Source organism: Echeneis naucrates, chromosome 4 (assembly GCF_900963305.1).
Source record: "Echeneis naucrates chromosome 4, fEcheNa1.1, whole genome shotgun sequence".
Taxonomy (NCBI): domain Eukaryota; kingdom Metazoa; phylum Chordata; class Actinopteri; order Carangiformes; family Echeneidae; genus Echeneis; species Echeneis naucrates.
The window spans coordinates 16,414,333-16,432,981 of NC_042514.1; the positions used below are offsets into that span (position 1 = coordinate 16,414,333).

The 18,649-nt window shown below is 39.5% G+C and overlaps 3 protein-coding genes across 4 annotated transcripts; 1 reads left to right on the top strand and 2 right to left on the bottom strand.

The window, feature by feature from the left end:
• The first annotated feature begins 719 nt into the window (after window positions 1–719).
• Window positions 720–11,053, top strand: slc25a24 (solute carrier family 25 member 24). The gene is made up of 10 exons (XM_029499323.1): window positions 720–1,156; window positions 2,969–3,095; window positions 3,206–3,293; window positions 5,086–5,197; window positions 7,785–7,943; window positions 8,183–8,335; window positions 8,609–8,716; window positions 9,007–9,174; window positions 9,291–9,441; window positions 9,910–11,053. Exons 1-10 carry the CDS (start codon window positions 977–979, stop codon window positions 10,089–10,091), a joined length of 1,428 nt encoding a protein of 475 aa, XP_029355183.1. The 5' UTR covers window positions 720–976; the 3' UTR covers window positions 10,092–11,053.
• LOC115041671 (transmembrane protein 69-like) lies at window positions 10,618–13,570 on the bottom strand. 2 transcript variants are annotated; one of them, XM_029499327.1, is made up of 3 exons: window positions 13,477–13,570; window positions 12,791–12,835; window positions 10,618–12,697 (listed from the first exon to the last, which is right to left on the bottom strand). In XM_029499327.1, exons 2-3 carry the CDS (start codon window positions 12,833–12,835, stop codon window positions 11,909–11,911), a joined length of 834 nt encoding a protein of 277 aa, XP_029355187.1. In that variant the 5' UTR covers window positions 13,477–13,570; the 3' UTR covers window positions 10,618–11,908. The 2 variants fall into 2 exon arrangements, with proteins under 2 accessions (XP_029355187.1, XP_029355186.1); XM_029499326.1 differs by having other exon boundaries at window positions 12,779–12,835; window positions 13,477–13,559.
• Window positions 13,571–14,895: 1,325 nt separating this feature from the next.
• tm4sf4 (transmembrane 4 L six family member 4) lies at window positions 14,896–18,298 on the bottom strand. Its single transcript, XM_029500784.1, has 5 exons — window positions 18,128–18,298; window positions 17,426–17,515; window positions 15,956–16,104; window positions 15,300–15,486; window positions 14,896–15,008 (listed from the first exon to the last, which is right to left on the bottom strand). Exons 1-5 carry the CDS (start codon window positions 18,296–18,298, stop codon window positions 14,997–14,999), a joined length of 609 nt encoding a protein of 202 aa, XP_029356644.1. The 3' UTR covers window positions 14,896–14,996.
• Window positions 18,299–18,649: the final 351 nt, after the last annotated feature.

Consider the following 18,649-nt stretch of genomic DNA (forward strand, 5'->3'; position numbering starts at 1 on the left):
CCAATATTATTCGTACACAGGCACAATCTGCAAAATCAACATGTGCGTAATTCCAACATGAAAAAAGTCCTATATAGTACCTGCATATAAATAATTCACATGTATGTTCTTGCCAATCATGCAAAGTTTTCTCAAACCTTGAGTTCTTAAATGCAGAACTGTTGGAAACCCAATCCTTATTTTTATTTATTAGAATTTATTAGAAGCATTTATTTATTGTGAAAGCACTGTGTGTTACTAGAAGCAGACCATGGGTCAAGGACTTTCACCTGAACGCCGCAACCACATCTCTGCCTCTCTGGCCTCCAAAATAATGGACAGTCCGATGAAAAACCTCTGGGGATATGTTTTGTTTGGAGCAGCCGTCAGATTCCTCTGGATATGAGTCACAGAACTGAAACAGATTACTCCTTTTAACGTTGTACCACAATGGGGGCAGGGATTACACGTATGATTGCAGTCTGCGGTCCATTCGCGCTCGTCTGTGATGTCACCACACATAGAAAAGTTATGAATGTATGACTATTTTTTTGAGGTTCAAACAGTAAAAGTTAAACAGCTCCCCAGTACACTAACACATGCAGGTGAAAGAGTATCCTGACAGTAGCAGTGTGTGTTGTTGTGGGAAGTGTGTGTTAGTGTAGAAGGGTGTGTCCCTGTAGTGTGTGTGTATGTGTGTGTGTGTGTGTGCGCAGTAAAAGAGGAGGTCCTCCGAGGAAAACCCAGCAGAATCTCTCCACCCTTTTTGTCAGCTACCTCATCCCGTCAACAGACCTCGGGAAACACACGCTATATTTGCAGGATTACACTTTTAAGCGATTTATGAAGACTTCCCGTCCATTTCTTCTCCAAGCTGCACTGCGGAAATCCCGGGGCGGCCCAACTGCTTGAACCCAGAAGTGCCAACCGCAGGAATCGGTTTGTGTGTGTGTGTGTGTGTGTGTGAGAAGACCTCCAGAGGCCTTCCAGTTCAGCCATGCATCGCATCGTAAAGAAGCTCTTATTTACGGACTGCCAGTGCGCAGAAGATGCGTCGAAAGCGTACGAGGAGCTGTTCGCCCAGCTGGACACCAACCGGGATGGGAAGGTGGATGTGTCCGAGCTGAAGGCCGGCCTGACCGCCATGGGCTTCAAAATCGGGAAGGGAGTAGCTCAGGTAGAGCCACGGATGCGGCAGACGCAGTTGTAATCACAAACATGTATTCTAGCGCTGGAAGATTTCAGAGCTGTGTCAGTCATAAACCCAAACTACAGGCCTCAGTGACTGGATCTGCTGCTGCACCCACCCTGGATCAAAACTGTTGGTCATGATTTTAACAGTAAACTCTTTTCGCTCTTGATAAATGGTTGAATTCATCAGCCAGCCTCAGGACTGCAGGCTGAAGTATATTTATTTCATATTAGCAGTTCCAAATGTGCCCCCCCGTAGATGTTCAGTTCAGTACGAGCTACTGTAAATGTGGTGTCCTGGAAAGAGCTTTTGATGCCAAGCAAAACATACACAGCGTAAACGTGAGCCTCTCACTGCAGGTTGGATTAGCAACTCTGCTGAAGTTTTCCTGAATACTTCATAACCTTTATCAACAGATGACCCTTTTCTAGTCAAGGCAAATTTAGATTCTATGCTCTATGAGCTGTATGAAAGTTCTGTGGCACTGGAAAGTCTATTTAGTATCTGTTTGGGTAGCACATGATCTTTGCTTTAACATATTAAGCATATTATGTCTTACATAATACTTTGTCAAAGTTTGAGATTTTTCCTTATTGCAGTAAAATATTGAATTCATGCCTTGTAAGGAGCAGAGAGCGGAAGGGGCTATTCTTGACTTACTCTCATTACAGATGCTGAAATGTCCCAGAACTGTATCAGCATGTTTTACTCATAATCCAACAAATCAGACTGGGTTTTCAGGGCAGCCTCCAGATCTATAACTAGGAGTTTACTCAAACCTTTCTCATACTTTGATATGGTAATAAATCACCAGGACCATAAATATATCGCAGTGATCTAGATTCTCTTATAGCAGCTAGTTCAGGCAGGTAAGGGTGCTGAAAAGGTGTGTGCGTATTTCTCAAACCGTCTCAAAGTGCAAATTGCTATGTGTAGATTAGTGTTTTTATTGTGGGCTATGACTTTAAGGGGATGGTCCCACCTTTCCAAATCAAATAATCATGCATTCTTCAGACACGTTAATGGGTCTGTTACTTGTAATGATATGAGTCAGACAAGGAGGTAAGAAGAGATCACCAATGCACAAGACCAGGTGCTATGAAACAGGGGGTGTCCTTATGAATGCAATTATATGATAATAATTTGATAAAGATGTAACAAACGTTCACACTGGCTGCTTTTCTAACAGCCTCATTTAGCTGGAGGAATTGTTATATGGCAGCTCTTCTTCTGTCCATTAATCAGCTTCCATGATAGAGGCTAAACAAGAGGCTTGATTCACATGTTGGCATGTGAAACAGCTGATCGCTTGAGGAAGTGAGTCTGACTTAGCACATTTTTGTGTAACTGCTACACGCAAGACAACTGAAAGAAACTTTCCTAATCAAGAATGATGCCTCTATAAACTTAGCACAACCCTTTTTTTTTTTTTTTTTTTTACAGAGCAAAAGTCGGTGACAAGTCATTGAGAGTAAATCAGGACAAATAAAACCAAAAGGCAACAGCATAAACCATAGGAGGGAAAAGTTATGGCAGGTAATTAGGCCAAGTTATGGAGCTGGAACAGGAAGTAAATTCAGATAACTTCAGGAAGCATTTCACTGCGTTACCTCGCCACCAACTGGCAGAGCCAAGCATTTCCTCTGAGAAATAGATGACAGTGTTGCTTAATGTCACAGCAAATCCGAAACATTTGTCTTCATTGAGTGAGCAGGTCTGACACTCCCAACAGCCAAAAGAGTCAGTCACTATATGACCTGAATAAACTGGATCAATAAACTTCTGTTTTTCCTGCAGAAAATTGTCTCCTCTGGTGACCAAGACAAAGATGACAAGCTCGACTTCAGTGAGTTTTCCAAGTACCTGAAGGAGCATGAAAAGAAATTACAGTTGACCTTCAAGAGCTTGGACAAAAATAATGATGGTATGTTTTGTTTTCTAGCAAATTTAATCTTCATGGATTTGACCACAGTATGGATTAATTTTGGCAAGTCACCTGCAACTACTGGACTACTGTGTTTTTATGTTCAACAGGCAGAATAGATTTCATGGAGATAAAGCAGTCGCTTGCTGATCTGGGAGTGGAAGTCACCAAAGAAGATGCAAAGAAAATCCTTAAGAGGTATTTCTGCTTATTTTATAGTTGGTCGTTAATTAGGTCTTGTTTTTATTGGTGGTGAGTTCAGTGACACAAAAATCTGACCATCTTTAACTCAAAGTGAAAGAATGGAATTTGGAGCACAAAGTTGTGAGCAGTGTGACGGACTGATAACCAGTTCAAGCGGGTACATGGCACATGATAAAGACCTGGCGAGAGGTTGGACTGAACGGGGGAAAGCGTGTTAAGAGTAGTTGAAGGTGGTGTCGGACTTTTAGAGCCCACTGAATGAATGTAGAGGCAGCTGAGGGATGTATTTATTGCAGGACTGGTTAGCGGTGATTGAACAAACCACTTGGCATACTATGTAGTGAAATACGAGTTCCGCGGATAGGATGTAGTGATGGAAGAAGTGCAAACGTTTTCAGACTACCTCCTTTAATTAAAGAATGCATTTATACTCTACTGAGGTTGTGTGAAAACGCAGCTTAATCTATATATATTACACATAAAAAAATTCTTTTGGAAATCGTAACTTTGATAATATTTTTTTCTGTCTTATGGGAGTCTAACCTTTTTGCCCCCTTGCTGTGATGTGATGTGATCTGATGTCTGGTGCAGTTTCAGTTTAACATTATAGGGGTCATAAAAATCGAATATAAAAAGTGAAGGTTATTGAAAGGAGAGGACTTCAAACTGTTGTTTGCTTTGCAAGCTTGTCCATTTTTATGCAGGGACTTGAGTGGTATGTCGTCCATTTGCATAAACAAATTCTGAAGCTGCAGCACGGGAGCCCACATCATAGTGTGAAAAGAGAATAAGGCAGGATGTGCGTGGCAATGAACCAGACTGAGAGAACTCTTTTGAAACCAGAGTAATTTATGTATCACTAAGCTGAGCTGGCACATCGGAAGGAAATAAAACATGTACAGTGAGTCAGATGAGCGTAGAATAGCTCTAAGAACAGACCAAAGGGGAAGTTATTAATTTGTATTGTTTATTCTGTAAAATGACTTTATATAAATATTTTTATTGTTATAGTTGGGGATTAACATGATTTTGGTCTTAATATCTTGTGACCTACTTGTGGTTTGCATGCGCTCTATTCATCGCTCTCTTCTCACTGGCTGAGCAGAAGTAAGGACCTTAACTAGTCCAAGAAGTAAAAAGAATTCAAAACATCAGCATTATTACTGATCTAGTTTCCCTTTTCCTTTGACAGAGTGTTTAAATATATGATGGGAATTTAAGATAGCAATCAGTAAAGGTAAATGAAAAACAAAATGTTACTTCTAAAATATTATAAAATATGGCCTTACTTGTTTGTAAAATGTGTCTGGAATGTGGGGTAAAGATTATTAAAGTTCTGACAATGCATTATTATTATTTTTATTTTATCATGATGGACATGTCTGTCCTCTCCTGTCAACGTTTTCCTTTATCAATAAACAAGGCAAAAAAAAGAAGAAAATTTACAATGTGGCTTGGTTAATTATTTGAGCAAAATTTGATGAATTCTGTTAATTTTCTAGGCCTTATTGGTTTGCTCTTAATAATTCCAACAGTTGTTTCCAGCCATTAAAGTATGTAACACAAATTAAAGTCAATCTTTTGAATTGTCCTCATGAGCATAGTGGTAATTATGTGAGACTGAAATAATTTGCCATGAGTTTCAGATTTTTGTAGAAAATAAGATTTTACATGAACACATCTCCACTCAATCTGGTGCCTCTCCAGACAGAACTGAGGCAGGATCTACAGATCACATCATTCCAAGCATGAAATGAATGAAATGTTTTCTCTTTTTGTTATGCAGTATCGATGTGGATGGCACCATGACCGTGGACTGGAATGAATGGAGGGAGCACTTCTTGTTTAACCCAGCTACCAACCTGCAGGAGATTATCCGCTACTGGAAGCACAGCACGGTGAGGGGCAGGCACGACTCTGTAACAGCACTAGATGCAACTATATGTAAGCGTGTCTGAGAGAGAGAGCAGCGATCATAAAACATGGATAATTATTATTATTATTTTTTTTATTTTTTTCAGACACAGTGGCACCCTTTCATACCACAAAATGAATTTCTTTGGTAACATCTCATTTATTTTGATAAGGGTTTAACGTCATGTTGCAATCCCCTTCAATGAAAAGAGTTGCCATTACAGCCGAGATAAGAAATTGGTCATGAACATCTGCATTTCTTTCCTAACTGAATAGGTCAAGGAAGCACTATCATTGAAAAATAAAAACTTCACTTTAAATGTGATTAAGATCCAACCCAGCACTAAGGGAGAGAGTTGTGAGAGCGAAATGTCAGTTGATAGTGGATTTATCAGAGGACTTTGGCAACAGATCCTCTGTGGTAATAGATTATGTTCATTCGTTTCTGGGGAAGAGGTGAGAAAAGAAAGAATACGAGGAAACTGAAAAGACTGAATGAAAACTTTGTATCTTATGAAAGTGATCAAGACTGTACTGAGAAGTACAGGCTGGCATTGGAAAGGATGCTTGACCTTCTCACAACAAGCTTTATTACAGCAATGACCGCCACTGTCACAATGCTAAAATACATTTTTAAGTGTAGATTGAACGAATAAGGGGACACGTACAGTTGTAGCATGCCGGTTACAGTCAATGGCTAATCTCTGACGTCTGCTGCCTCTGTTCACTGGCACAATCTCAGAGGTTAAATAAACCTGTAGCTGCTAACATTGGCAGAGATAAGCTAATTTCAGTCTGACCTGTGAGGGGATTAACTCATAAATGGGATTGGAACAGGTCGATGAGAGAGGAAGTCTAGTACAGGACTATACAGGAGAGAGGAGGGTGAGAGTGCAACAGTAGCTTGTAACATTCATGGCAGTGGCAAATTCCCATTGCCCCCCAGTATTGATGGTTACTGGCCGTTCTGCACGGAGCATCTCTCACCTCATCTGACTGAGCGGCTTGTTAGACTTGTGTAAAGGATCCATATCAGTTTGAGGGGGATCTTGTACAGTATTGGATCAGCAGCTTTATCAAAGGCACGAGATGGCCATGGCTCTGCTGCAGCCTCAGCAGCAGCAACGCCAGGCAAACTGGTTTTTCATCGACTTTGAAGATGATGGAGGGATCTATGAGGTGGAGGTGGATGTGGTAGGTTTGTATATTGATCCTTTTGGTCCTGAAGTGATCAGCTGTACCAGTATATCAGCCTCTTTTAGTTGATCATCAACAATACCGTGTCAGATGTACGTATCGGGTAATTCAAAACTAGCGTTTCCAGGCGCATACCTATATTTAACACATTTGAGGGATACTTATGTTTAAAATGAATATTGTCTTATATATTGTGTTCCACAGGTGGGTAAACTCTTAGAGAGTGGAAACAGCAACATGAACATTTAAACTATTGTGTTGCACTTGAATACAACAGGCAATGAACAGTCGTCACCAGCAGTCTGAAGTAATCAGTGCTGTGAAATTATGCGAAATGAATCACTATGGTCTCATCAGAGCAAGGATCTGTCCATGCTTTTCCTGCTCTGTCAGTGTAAACTGTGAGGGGGGGGGGGCTTCATCCCTCAGGAGCACCTGCAGTTATGTAAGTTCCTGGATCATTTTGTGTATCTGGTGCTGCCAGTCATCTGTTTTTGGGGTTGTGTTGACTTGTAAGCGTCTCAGATCAACGAGAAACTGAGCAATTAATGTCGTTAATGTGACCGAAAATGTTTGTTGAATTACTTTTTTTTTTTTTTTTTTTTTTTTTTCAGAACGATAAGTAAAAGTAACTCAGTAAAATGTAATCAATTGAACCGGGAATTATCAAGTGTCTCAGAAAGGTGTCAAATAATCGAAAAGAAACGAAACAATGTGAAAGACGGACGTTTCTCTTCGGGGCAACTATGTTTACTCAAACTAAAGTTTCCTCCGACGATCGGGAGATGATTTATCCTTTTTCCCGTCACTCGCTAAAACGACACAGTTGGCACAAACTATGAAAACACGCAGGCAGCACATTTATAAAAAGGTAAGCTAATGCTGCTATCAGGCGCTGGGGGAAGCTAACATTAGAGGGAATTTAAATGAATTCCACGATCAATGTCGGCCAACCGCCGTCTATATCGTCCTGTAGATGTTATCGGAACACATTGTGTGAGATAATACCTACTCTTACATAACAAATAAATCGAAAGCTTATTTGTTTATTTGTTTATTAAAAAAAACTTCACAGGTAGCTGTAGTAACAGAGTTTAGCGGGAACTGCCAAGTCCGGAAATTCTGAGGAGTAACCATGGTAACTGTAGGGCAAAATGGCGGCGGCTGCAGCTTCCGAAGGCTCTGAAGACATCAAACAACAACAACAACACACAAATATACCACAAAAATCTTTTCTTATACTAATGCAAAGAAGAATGAAAGATTAACATTTAATTGAAAGCGAGTTTCCAGAAGTAGTCTGACTTGAACACATTTTGCAGATGCTAATTGACAGTCCTTGATTGTGATTTAATGGTATTACATTGTGTGTAGGTGCTGGATATCGGTGATAGCCTCACTATTCCAGATGAGTTCACGGAGGACGAGAAGACCACTGGTTTGTGGTGGAAGCAGCTGGCAGCAGGAGCCATGGCAGGTGCTGTGTCCCGTACAGGAACCGCCCCATTGGACAGAATGAAGGTCTTCATGCAGGTGTGTGTGTGTGTTTGTTATCAGATACTGTATGACTTCACATATTCAATTCACGCTGCAAGAATTGTTGGCAGGCCTTTGCACTCGCACATTCAGAGAGCGCTCAAAACGCTACTTAAGGGGTTTCACATCTCCTGTATAAATGATGAGGCAGCTGCCTCCATATATGCATTCATAATGCTTGCAACACGTTTTCTAGTCTCAACCTACATAACATCAGTGTCCTTTTTTCTTTACAGGTTCATGCTTCTAAGAGCAACCAAATAAGCCTGGTCGGTGGTTTCAAACAGATGTTAAAAGAGGGAGGTGTGACATCTCTGTGGAGAGGAAATGGTGTTAATGTCCTGAAAATTGCCCCTGAGACAGCCATTAAGTTCATGGCTTATGAACAGGTAAATTCACATAAGTTTGGTTTCAGGCAATTGCAAATGAATTATAGTTTGCAATTTCTTGGTGGTAATGAAGCTGACATATCAGTCTGCTTGAGCAACTAATGTGACGTTGTATTATCAGAGATAAAATATTGAACTAAAACTATGAAATGGTTCATGTTTCAGCTCAAGTTAATTACTAGCCAATGTTATTCTCATAATGAGATGATTCGGAACAGACTTGCTGATTATTATTTCATTCCTCACTCCTCTATTCGCTGTATTTCTCATCAGTATAAGAAGCTGCTGTCCACTGAGCCAGGGAAAATAAAGACCCATGAGAGATTCATGGCTGGATCACTGGCTGGAGCCACAGCCCAAACTGCCATTTACCCCATGGAGGTGAGCAGATAAGACCCTTTAACTTCAGAGGAACTAAAAAAAGAGTTTATGTGTCTGTGTTTGTGGTCGTAATGTTTCTGTATTTTTAGGTAACTTTGCACAACTTGTAGGGACATGCATTTTGTATGTGTATTTTCAATGTGTACAGTGTTTGTATTGCATAGCTGATCAATAAAGTAGCATTATTTTCATGAAAAAAAGTAAACATTTAGTGATCATATTTGCACATTTAACACTTAATTAAATATTTAGCTCCACTCCTTACATACTTGTATTTTCTGTCTATTCAGGTGATGAAAACCCGTCTGACCCTGAGGAAGACTGGACAGTACTCAGGAATGTTTGATTGTGCCAAGAAAATCCTGAAAAATGAGGGAGTGAAGGCATTTTACAAGGGCTACGTTCCTAATATTCTGGGGATCATCCCATATGCTGGTATAGATCTGGCAGTTTATGAGGTACTTGTTGTTCACCCATCTTCATCTGGAAAATATGGACGGGAACTCATGTTTGCTATGTAGGAACACAAAACTAATATATCTTCCTCACACACATACTGCGTATCAATCCTCAGAGCTTGAAGAACTTCTGGTTGTCCCGCTACGCGAAAGACACAGCTAACCCAGGTGTTCTGGTTCTGCTCGGCTGTGGTACCATATCCAGCACATGTGGCCAGTTAGCCAGCTACCCTTTGGCTTTGATTCGCACCAGGATGCAGGCACAAGGTATGATTAACTGAACTGAATGTACCTTGTTGCATTAAAAGACTAGGAATATAGCCTTAGAAATGCATATAGAAAAAAGTAATTGCCAAGGAAAGTCAAATATAGTCTATTCTCCAAAAGTAGTTGTGTTAACTGGTTTGAGTTTGATTCACAAGATGAGTTCAAAGTGTGCTGGTTTTTTTTTTTGGTTTTGTTTGTTTTTTTGACGGCTTGAAGTGAAATAAGATGGCAGTGAGAAAGGTGTTTAGGGACATTCTTCTTCAGTTGGAGGCTATTTAAATCTGTTATTTTGAGATCACTGTTAAAGTTGTAGTCCTGCACTTTAAAAGCTTTAAAAACAACTGTGCTGCCTTAAGGAGAAAAGAAAAGACTGTCTCAATAAATAAGCATTACACATGAAAGGAATCGAGAAATGTGACAAAATTAAGCTTTCTTTTACCATCTGATTGGAACTGTTCCTTTTCTCAGCTTCTGTGGAGGGCTCAGAGCAGCTGCCGATGAGCCGGATGGTGAAGAAGATTCTAGAAAAGGAAGGCTTCTTTGGACTTTACCGTGGCATCCTACCCAATTTCATGAAGGTTATACCGGCTGTCAGCATCAGCTACGTTGTGTATGAGTACATGCGGTCTGGCCTGGGGATTCAGAAGTAGGCAGCAGAGTCATCTCTGAATACCAGCACGTAAATGATCGTATTTCAAAAACACCTCCCTGCTTACATATCAGAGGGACTGTCATGCTAATAAAGTGTTTACCTTTAGGTCACCTCATTTTGTACTCTGCAGATGGAGCCACTGTAGAAGTTTTGGAGTGACTGCAGGACCTTTGGTAAAACTGTTGAGCCACTACATAAAAAAGTGTTTAGAAAATCATTTGCATAAAAGCAATTAATTAGACTTCTACAGTGTTTCCATCTGTATGGAGTTTATCCAGGCAGCATTTGATATAAAAAAAAACTGAACTGCACTGAGGGTCTTTGGACAGAGTTTGGGTTAACTAACTATCCATTTAATCAACCAAAGAAAAAGATATTAAGAAGAGCACTTGGAGATGTTTCTTTTTGATTCCAACATATTTTGGTCAAATTTTTTGGTTTAAGTAGAAACGATCTATGTTTTTATACAAGTTGTGTAATGTATCGGTCTTGTTGATGTCACTTTACCAGAAATGGGTCACAGGTTCATCTAAAAATTTACCAAAAGCACCTTTTGCTAGTGCTATTGATTCTGATGGGATATCCAAAATATCCCATGCTAAAGTTGAATAACCATATTTTATTATCTCCGTGAACATCACTAGTCGAGTTCATAAGTCTCATTGCTCATTTAAGTGCGATAACATATTTAAACATTGGACATTTACCACAAATTTCTAGACAGCTACACCTTTACACCTTTTGGATTTCACTCAACGTGTTGCTGGGTTCACAATGGTCTCCTTTACACAGGGAATTATTATGGCACCTTTTCAGGGAGTTTGGTAAACAGGGGAGTAATGTGCCTTATGTGATTTCTCTCTGTCTTCCGACTTCTCCACTCTCCTTTTTTCTTGCCTTTTATTTCCAATATTTGGTTAATTAGGTGCTGGTGTTTACAGTAATAAAAAATTTTGAATACATATGGGAAGATGTGAGGTTGTTTAAATTTATGAGAGACATATTAAACATTTGTCATAAACCTTGATGCATTCTAAACTCAGTACAAGCTTTCACTGGAGCCCTGTATGTTGTGCCATTTGATGGCGTGCAGCTGACCCTGCGGTTTAAATACAGATTACTCCAGTTCACTTCTTATGCAATGCCTTTTTCCCCTGTGATGTCAGTACTCCTGACTTAAGGTGTCTGATCCTAAGCAAGGAAAGAGTGAGAGTGGCTCTGCTAATTTGTAATACTACAATAATAAAGCAGAAAATAATACCTTTTCAACTTAACAATACCTGATGTGCATATAAAAATTTCCAATTGAATAATTAAGTTAAAATATGCAACATTTGCTTGTTGCAAAAATTTTTATGTGTTCCTTCACATTATTTAAGTCCCATTACCTCACCAATACAGATAGAGTTAATGCTGATTTGTTACATGAGTGGCTTTGTCCATATTTCAAATTAAATATCTCTGGTGACACATAGTGGTAGCAAGTAAAATCTCTGGCAGCATATAATCTGAAAGATGGTATACTCACATTAACATTTGATACACATACCACGTTTAATGTAATAGGTTAATGTGAAAGACAATTGACCTTCAGTTCAGAAGTTCAGAAGGACTATCCTCACTGCATCCTGTTTGTGACAGGTCGGCACGTGAAATTTTTTCTGCTCTGACGTGACATAAAACGTACATCCTCTGATAAATGCATTCAATTTAAGAGGGCTGATGCTAGTTACTTGTGCCATAAATTAAAAAAGACAAATCTTGATGTTGGTTCAACAAAATAAAACTGGTGGAAATTGAGTAATTATACAGGCTTTAGTCTGAAAACAGTTTCTTTTCAGGGTATATGCCATTCATTATGAGTGTGCCAACTAGAGAAAACATTGCCACAGTGGTTAGGATGGAGCGCAGTGCTTTGAACCAGCTGGGGTAAGTTGGCAGAAGAGAGAGGTCATAATGCAGTGAGATTCCAAGCCCCATGATAACCATAGTGACTGCAGGAATGATGTTGTCACTCATCAGCATGGTCACCCAAGCTAGAAGGGAAGGAACCACACTGTTGGCCAGGTTTATCCAGTCTGGTTTGGCTGGACTGCTCTCAGGAAGAGCAAATCCCCAGCGTGCTCCACCCAAGAAGGAAATAATGGCAGCACTGTAGGCTAACTGGGCAAAGGCCAGTTCTGGGAGGTAGTTCTCAGTCACAGCCATCAGCAGAGTAGGACACACAAAGGGTAGTAGCCCTGCAAACCCCAGGTACAGGGCAGGTTTGGGACTCTTCAACAAGTCCTTCATATCATAGCGCAGCAGGTCTAGCTCTCTGGGAGGAGGTTCAGGCAGCAGTCGTTTCTTCATCCTCACAACAGAAGAGTGGAAATGCTGGTTCCTCACTGGAAATGGAAAAACATGAGTTTGAGCACTCAGGAAAGACTCAGCCCTCTTTAAACCGAGGAAAGCGTGAGGTTTTAAAAATCCGCTGTCCCGTTCTCTAGAAGGCAGCTGCGCTGATGATGCCCAGCAGGTCTGCACGAAGACAGAATCACCATCAGAAACTCCAGTCAGGGCTGATGTCCAGCATCTTTGTGGAGTACCTGCCCAGTGAAAAACCTGGTGAATAACAAGACTCTGTTAGAATTAAAATAGTATATTACTTGTCATTATGGAAGATGAACAATAGGACCATCATACATTTTCCTTTACCTTCTGGGCTGCAAATGTGCTTCTTCTAAATACAGCAGTGAGCATCTGATCAATAAACAGAGGTAGTTAGGCAGAGCAGAAACACCATAAATGCTAATGTGTTTGGTTAAAAAAAATATAAAAATTAAATGTACATTGGTTTTAGGGTGAAATTTAAGATAAGATTTAATTGCTGATAAATGATTTGGTATGAAAAAATGCCCACAAAAAACAAAAAAAAAAAAACAAAAAACAAATCAGCACATAAAAGTTGTTTTTTTTTTTGTTTTTTTTTTTTGTCCAACAGATGAAAACCCAGACATAGTACCTACTATGATAGCGAACAAAGAAACAAAAAAAAAAAAAAAAAAAATACCATTGTTTTAAATTGTACCTTATTTATTTAATAACTATTTTCTCTGTATCAGGTAACTGGTGGATTCGTTTAGTTCAAGATCTCTCTGTCTCCCAAACAGAATACAAACACAAAATGCACTTTGATTTAAAAAAAAAATCGTGGTGGTTTTTACACCTGAACGGCTCACGTTGAAAGCTTCATTCAGGTGAAGGACTTCTGACAGGACTGCTACTTCCGCTCAGAGTAAGTAACGTTCAACAACGGAACTGAACTCACAGCTCACCCTAACCACACCTGGAAAGCCTCGTGATAAAAAAACACGCCGCTCTACAACGGATAATGTCATTACCTTTGTTTTACGATAAAATCCGCATATTTTAATGTTATGATGACTCCCAGTGTCCGTGGGAGGCCAGCTGACCTACGCCGAGCTGGTACCACAGATAACTCCTTCCGTGTTCGCCCCGCTGCTCTCCCTTCAGTTCCACTACAGAGCCGAACGGGACAACAGTCAGATGTGTACCAACTCAAGTCTAACAAGTGTTCGTCGTTTTAAAAGCGTATAACATTCCACCTCATAATAATTTCAAGTTATAAAAATGACAACACTAAGCGGCAATCACTTCATGGACGGACATATTTGGTTTTCTGTTCTTTTTAAAATCTCAATAATGCATCTTTGCTTCTGCATACAATGCTGCCAGCGCACTTAGTTGTGTGCTATGTATATTTTTAAAAGTAAAGTTTTACGAAGCTAAATAATTTTGTTGGATTTGCAATTCTCTTTAAAATCTGGCAAGTGCAAAGTCTTTTAATGATCTTCCCTTTCAAGCAGTATTATCAGCTTCTGTCCGTTTAATCGTTTTCTGCATGGTCACGTGGTGTAAGATTGACTTAAATGTTTGCTCTGGAATCACTGAAAATGGTATTGAAAAGTGGTTTTAGCTGGACCACCACAGCCCTTGTAAAGGTCAGTGCCTGGTTATGCCATCAGTTTACAGCAGATCCAACAGTTTTCAACATCAGATGTTCTTAAAGACTAAGGCATTTATTTATTTCAGTTTCAGAAATTTATATTAGAAGCTGACATTTATTTTTATGAATTCCCTTTGCAATAACAAAGGGTTTGGTATAGAAAGGCATGATGCCACATTTGTTTACAACCAGTGATGGCAGCAGCTGTTGCCGTAGAGAAATGGGAATGTTAGAAATAAATGTGCATGCTGTTTCCTGCTTCAGCTTACTTTTCTGAATGTGAGACTTATACAACATATGATTATTCTACTGTTGGTCTAAGTAAGAGTGTTCTGGCACATGACAGTGCACTCACTCTTCCTCATACATGCACACCAAAGGTCCAGCAGGGGGCATTCATAAGCTGGAGGATAGCAATTCAATATATAAAAAAGAAAAGAAAGAAGAAAGGAAATTGTTTTTCAGTAGGTTATCGTCATTTAATGTTGTCTTTTGAATTAAATCAGAACATATGAAGCAATAGTGGATGCAATAATGGTCCTGTGCTGTCTGCTTGTCATATGAATATAAAAATAACATCTTTACTCACGGTTTAATAGAATATCGCAATTGTTTATATGTATCTAAATATATAACAGATTTTCTTATTCTATATTCAGTGTATAGAATAAAAAAAATCATTAACAGTGGTTGTTGTTGGAAATATCTAACAATCATAAAAAGACTGCAGATGTGAAACTATTTAGATCAGAGCCCCGTCATTTCACCATGTTTCACACACTGTAGCTCAAGTTGCCATGGTGTATAGTAGATAAAACAAGAAATAATAAATACAAGGGAAAACAAAAAACAGCCACCATCAGACTCCTCTTTTCCTTTAGCAGCAGGAACCACTTAGTTATCACCCTGAAAGACAAACATAAAAATTTTCATGTTATTAGAGTTTGACTTGAATAGCAGTGTACAGATATACTGATTTGTTTTCAGTTATCAGTACTGTATTGCAAGTGTTTTACTTGTGACTTTTTTCTTTTACTTTCTAAAATTCCCACATTGGCTCCTTCCTTTTTCACTAACATTTCCTCTATATTTCTTGTTATTCCAGGCAAATTATATTGATTAAATTTTGTTTGCTTAGTTGATTGAATAATTTCCTTTCACAAACAGACTAATCTGAATATGAGAGCAGGTACTAACCTTTTCACAGCAGCGACAGCAGTCCCCACACAGAGCTCCCAGGAGGCCGTTCACCACCTGCACCGCACAGATTGCCACCTGGATTAAACCCGCAACCAGCAGTATAGAGAACAGAGTCAGATGCCAGGACACCACATCCACTGGCTCCTTACAGGCCGACCACATAGAAGTTTTGGATAAATAGTTTCTGGAAAGGGAAGGTGAGAAAGAGACAACATGGTTTCAGATGTAAACATTTAAATAGAAAGCAGGTTTATTAAGAAGTAAGCACAGCAGTTCTCAGCCCCTGTGACTTGCATCACAAACTCAATTGCCATTTATTTTAGATTAAAAGAGTAAAAGTAAAATCTGTCACATCTGGTAATGACCCAAGCATTTTTCACCAGGCAGATGCATAAACTCTTCCCTATATCTAAACATGCTATCTGTGATGTCTGTTATGACCTCACAACAACAAGGGCAAATGTTTGTGTGGCCCACAACACTGAAAAATTATATTTTAGAAGAAAATGCATAACCTCTTTCCAGAAACCATCTGTTACGCTGGATAAGCCAATCACGTCAGCGTCAGCAGTTTCCTTTTGAATTTCTTTCTACTACAGGAACTCCATAGAAATTTTTGACAGTGATGGCAAAAATGATTTTGCGTGTCTCACCCTTTGTTGAAGGGAGTGTTCCACACCGTCAATGTGGCATTACGGAAAGTCATGCACATAGGGCCAGAGCTGATGGCCACAGCAGAAACTATAACTGAGTAGCCAGACCCCAAAACACCCACAGCTGCAAACAGCATGGAGCCCAGCATCTGAAAAAAGAGCAAAGAAAGGGAATCAATACATTCATTTTTGAACCTCTTAAACAATGACAACAATGAGGTTTTTCTCTCCGTGTGCAGAGAATAGGCACAGGGTCATTTACAGAGGACGGCCAACACAGAGCCACTGAGATAGTGTGTGAGTGAGTCTGTGTAGTGATCTTACAGACTTCTGTTTGTCAAATCTTTTCCTCACACTCATACACCTACACATTCCCCAGTATTGATCAATGTGTGTCTGCTGCAGTGCAATACCTGCTCTGTGCGAGAAAGTCATGTGAAACTCCCATTAGAGGAATTCTTTGTCACACTGACCGAATCTCATCAAGTTGCTTGTGTGTATGTGGGTAGGTGTGCACACTCATATGCCATCCTGTTGTATGTGTGTGTGGGCAAGGGGTAGTCTATGGGCAGACAGTGGGATTGTGCTTTTTTCCAAAAAAAAGAAAAAAGAAAGAGGTTCTACATTCAGCAACATACAGCAACTCAACTGTTAGTAAACTGCAAGCTTTAATGCTTAGCTTTTCTGTGTTTAGGGTTTTACCTAATTTCACTAAAAATAAATTGATTTGATCTGTTTTCTTCTTAAATTTCTGATCCCTGCAACCATGTTTAAAATTAAGAATTAAGAATCCATAATTTGTGTGCCTCTTTTCATTAGAGGTGATCCTATAACAACCTCCGCAGTAACTCTGTTCTCTTTAGGCTTTCCAGCAAGCCTTTACAACAACACCAGGACCAGAAAGCAGCTGGACCACTGACCCACAACTTTATTAATGTGGCATGTGTCACAATGTCTGCTGTGAAAAGCTACCCATAAGTATTTTTGTGAGTCTTGAAAATAATAATTATTACTAAGCCTTCATTAGGTGTACGTTTTGAAAACATGAGATGATCTTCATAGCATCACATGCATTTTGGCGCATCAGCTAAGTCTTTGGGCATTGTGTGACCTGCAGTTCAGACTGTGTGGTTGTTACTAGCCACAGTCTGTAAAAAGCTGTGAAGTTGAGGCATCACCCTAAATTGTTTGTCCATAAGGGAAACATTAAGTTTAAGGTGATCAACATATCCAAGAATAGAGTGGGATGTGTGTGTGTGTGTTCATCATTTACTCAGCAAAAACAAACAAACAAACACCCAGACAAAGCAGCAGTTTCTGCGGAATTGTTTTGGGAACCATTGGGTCCTTTCCTGTGACTCTAATTTGGAAGCACCTGGAAGCACTTGGAAGCACAGTTGCCACAGTTGCAAATTTGCATGTTATGGTTATTGGTTATGATTACGGTTGAACAGCAAAACATCTGCTCACCGCAAATCTCCGCCCACAGTTATCGTTGCCACAGCAACCACAGCAATCATTGTTCTTCAGACCCAGGAAGACCAGAATTGGGAAGATCATCTGTTCACAAAAAACACATAAAGTTCACACACACAGAGCAGATGATTAATTATGCTAATTAATTATATTATTACGACACGACAAGACTGGGAAGATTCATACTGTTTGTGCTGATGAGAGACATTACTTAGATGTCTAGAAAACTGATAAATAACAAAGGTTGAATAATAGGTGTGGAGCTGTAAGTACTGTGCTTTCACATCTTTATCGTCTATTTGTCTTACAAACGAAGAAGACGTGGTCTTGAGGACCAGACAGCCAAACACATATAATTAATCTAAAGACAACACTTTTGAATGTAGAATTTTAACAGGGGTATTTCTTGATTGTGCAAATTGAACTAATAAATTAATTGAAGAAAAACCTGGTAGGTATATCTATAGTCCTAATAAATGCAAGACTAATACATTTTCTTTGTGTAGTTTAAATTTTATTGTATTCAAAAGGGAACCTGGGTCATGTCACTCTCTCGTTACAACAAACATTTGGAAAACTATACAAAAGACGCTGTAATGTGTCTCAAACTATATAAAAACAAATTATATCATCTTCTGTTCTGTGATAAACATTCACCAATTGTAAGCAGTAGGTGTTGTGTATTCATGCACTCACCAGCACTCCAGATCCCAGAATACCGCCAAAGTACCAGACCTCATTTGTGATGTGTTTGCTCTCAATAGATTTCCCAGAGGGGAAGAAGAGCAGGATATTGCACAGCACACACAGAACTGACAAAGGCACTAGAGTGGCCCCCAAACACTTGGCAAAACTGCCTGAACACATCCTGATACTGATTCTTAAACCTCCTCTGAGAGAAACAACTCGTTGGGTTTTAAAAATATCTTGTGAGCCTTACGACTCTTCTCAGGTCGATCTCTCAATTAAATTATGTCAAACTCTCGAAGCAAGGAGGCCCGAAGTATTATCTATTGCTTGTTCCTTTCTGTATCTATAGAATGATTCTGTCTGCTTCACTCTCCTTATTTCTGAGGATGTCGTTGGCACTACAGCTGAGGCTTTATAGACCCCCTCCCTCCTGTCTTCCTGTGTCATGTTAATAACTTACTTTTACTGTATTGCCAGCTGTCATATGGCACACACACTTGCAATCACACCTGCATACTCTGTGTAGCT

Coding starts and splice junctions, on each gene's coding strand:
- slc25a24 (XM_029499323.1), top strand. CDS start 977: ATGCATCGCATCGTAAAGAAGCTCTTATTTACGGACTGCCAGTGCGCA. Junction 3,096..3,205: donor CTTGGACAAAAATAATGATG/GTATGTTTTGTT, acceptor TATGTTCAACAG/GCAGAATAGATTTCATGGAG. Junction 9,175..9,290: donor TAGATCTGGCAGTTTATGAG/GTACTTGTTGTT, acceptor ATCAATCCTCAG/AGCTTGAAGAACTTCTGGTT.
- LOC115041671 (XM_029499326.1), bottom strand. CDS start 12,835: ATGCTCACTGCTGTATTTAGAAGAAGCACATTTGCAGCCCAGAAGGTA. Junction 12,698..12,778: donor CCCAGAAGGTAAAGGAAAAT/GTATGATGGTCC, acceptor GTTATTCACCAG/GTTTTTCACTGGGCAGGTAC.
- tm4sf4 (XM_029500784.1), bottom strand. CDS start 18,298: ATGTGTTCAGGCAGTTTTGCCAAGTGTTTGGGGGCCACTCTAGTGCCT. Junction 17,516..18,127: donor TTCTGGGATCTGGAGTGCTG/GTGAGTGCATGA, acceptor TTTTGTGAACAG/ATGATCTTCCCAATTCTGGT. Junction 16,105..17,425: donor ACTGTGGGCGGAGATTTGCG/GTGAGCAGATGT, acceptor CTCTTTTTTCAG/ATGCTGGGCTCCATGCTGTT.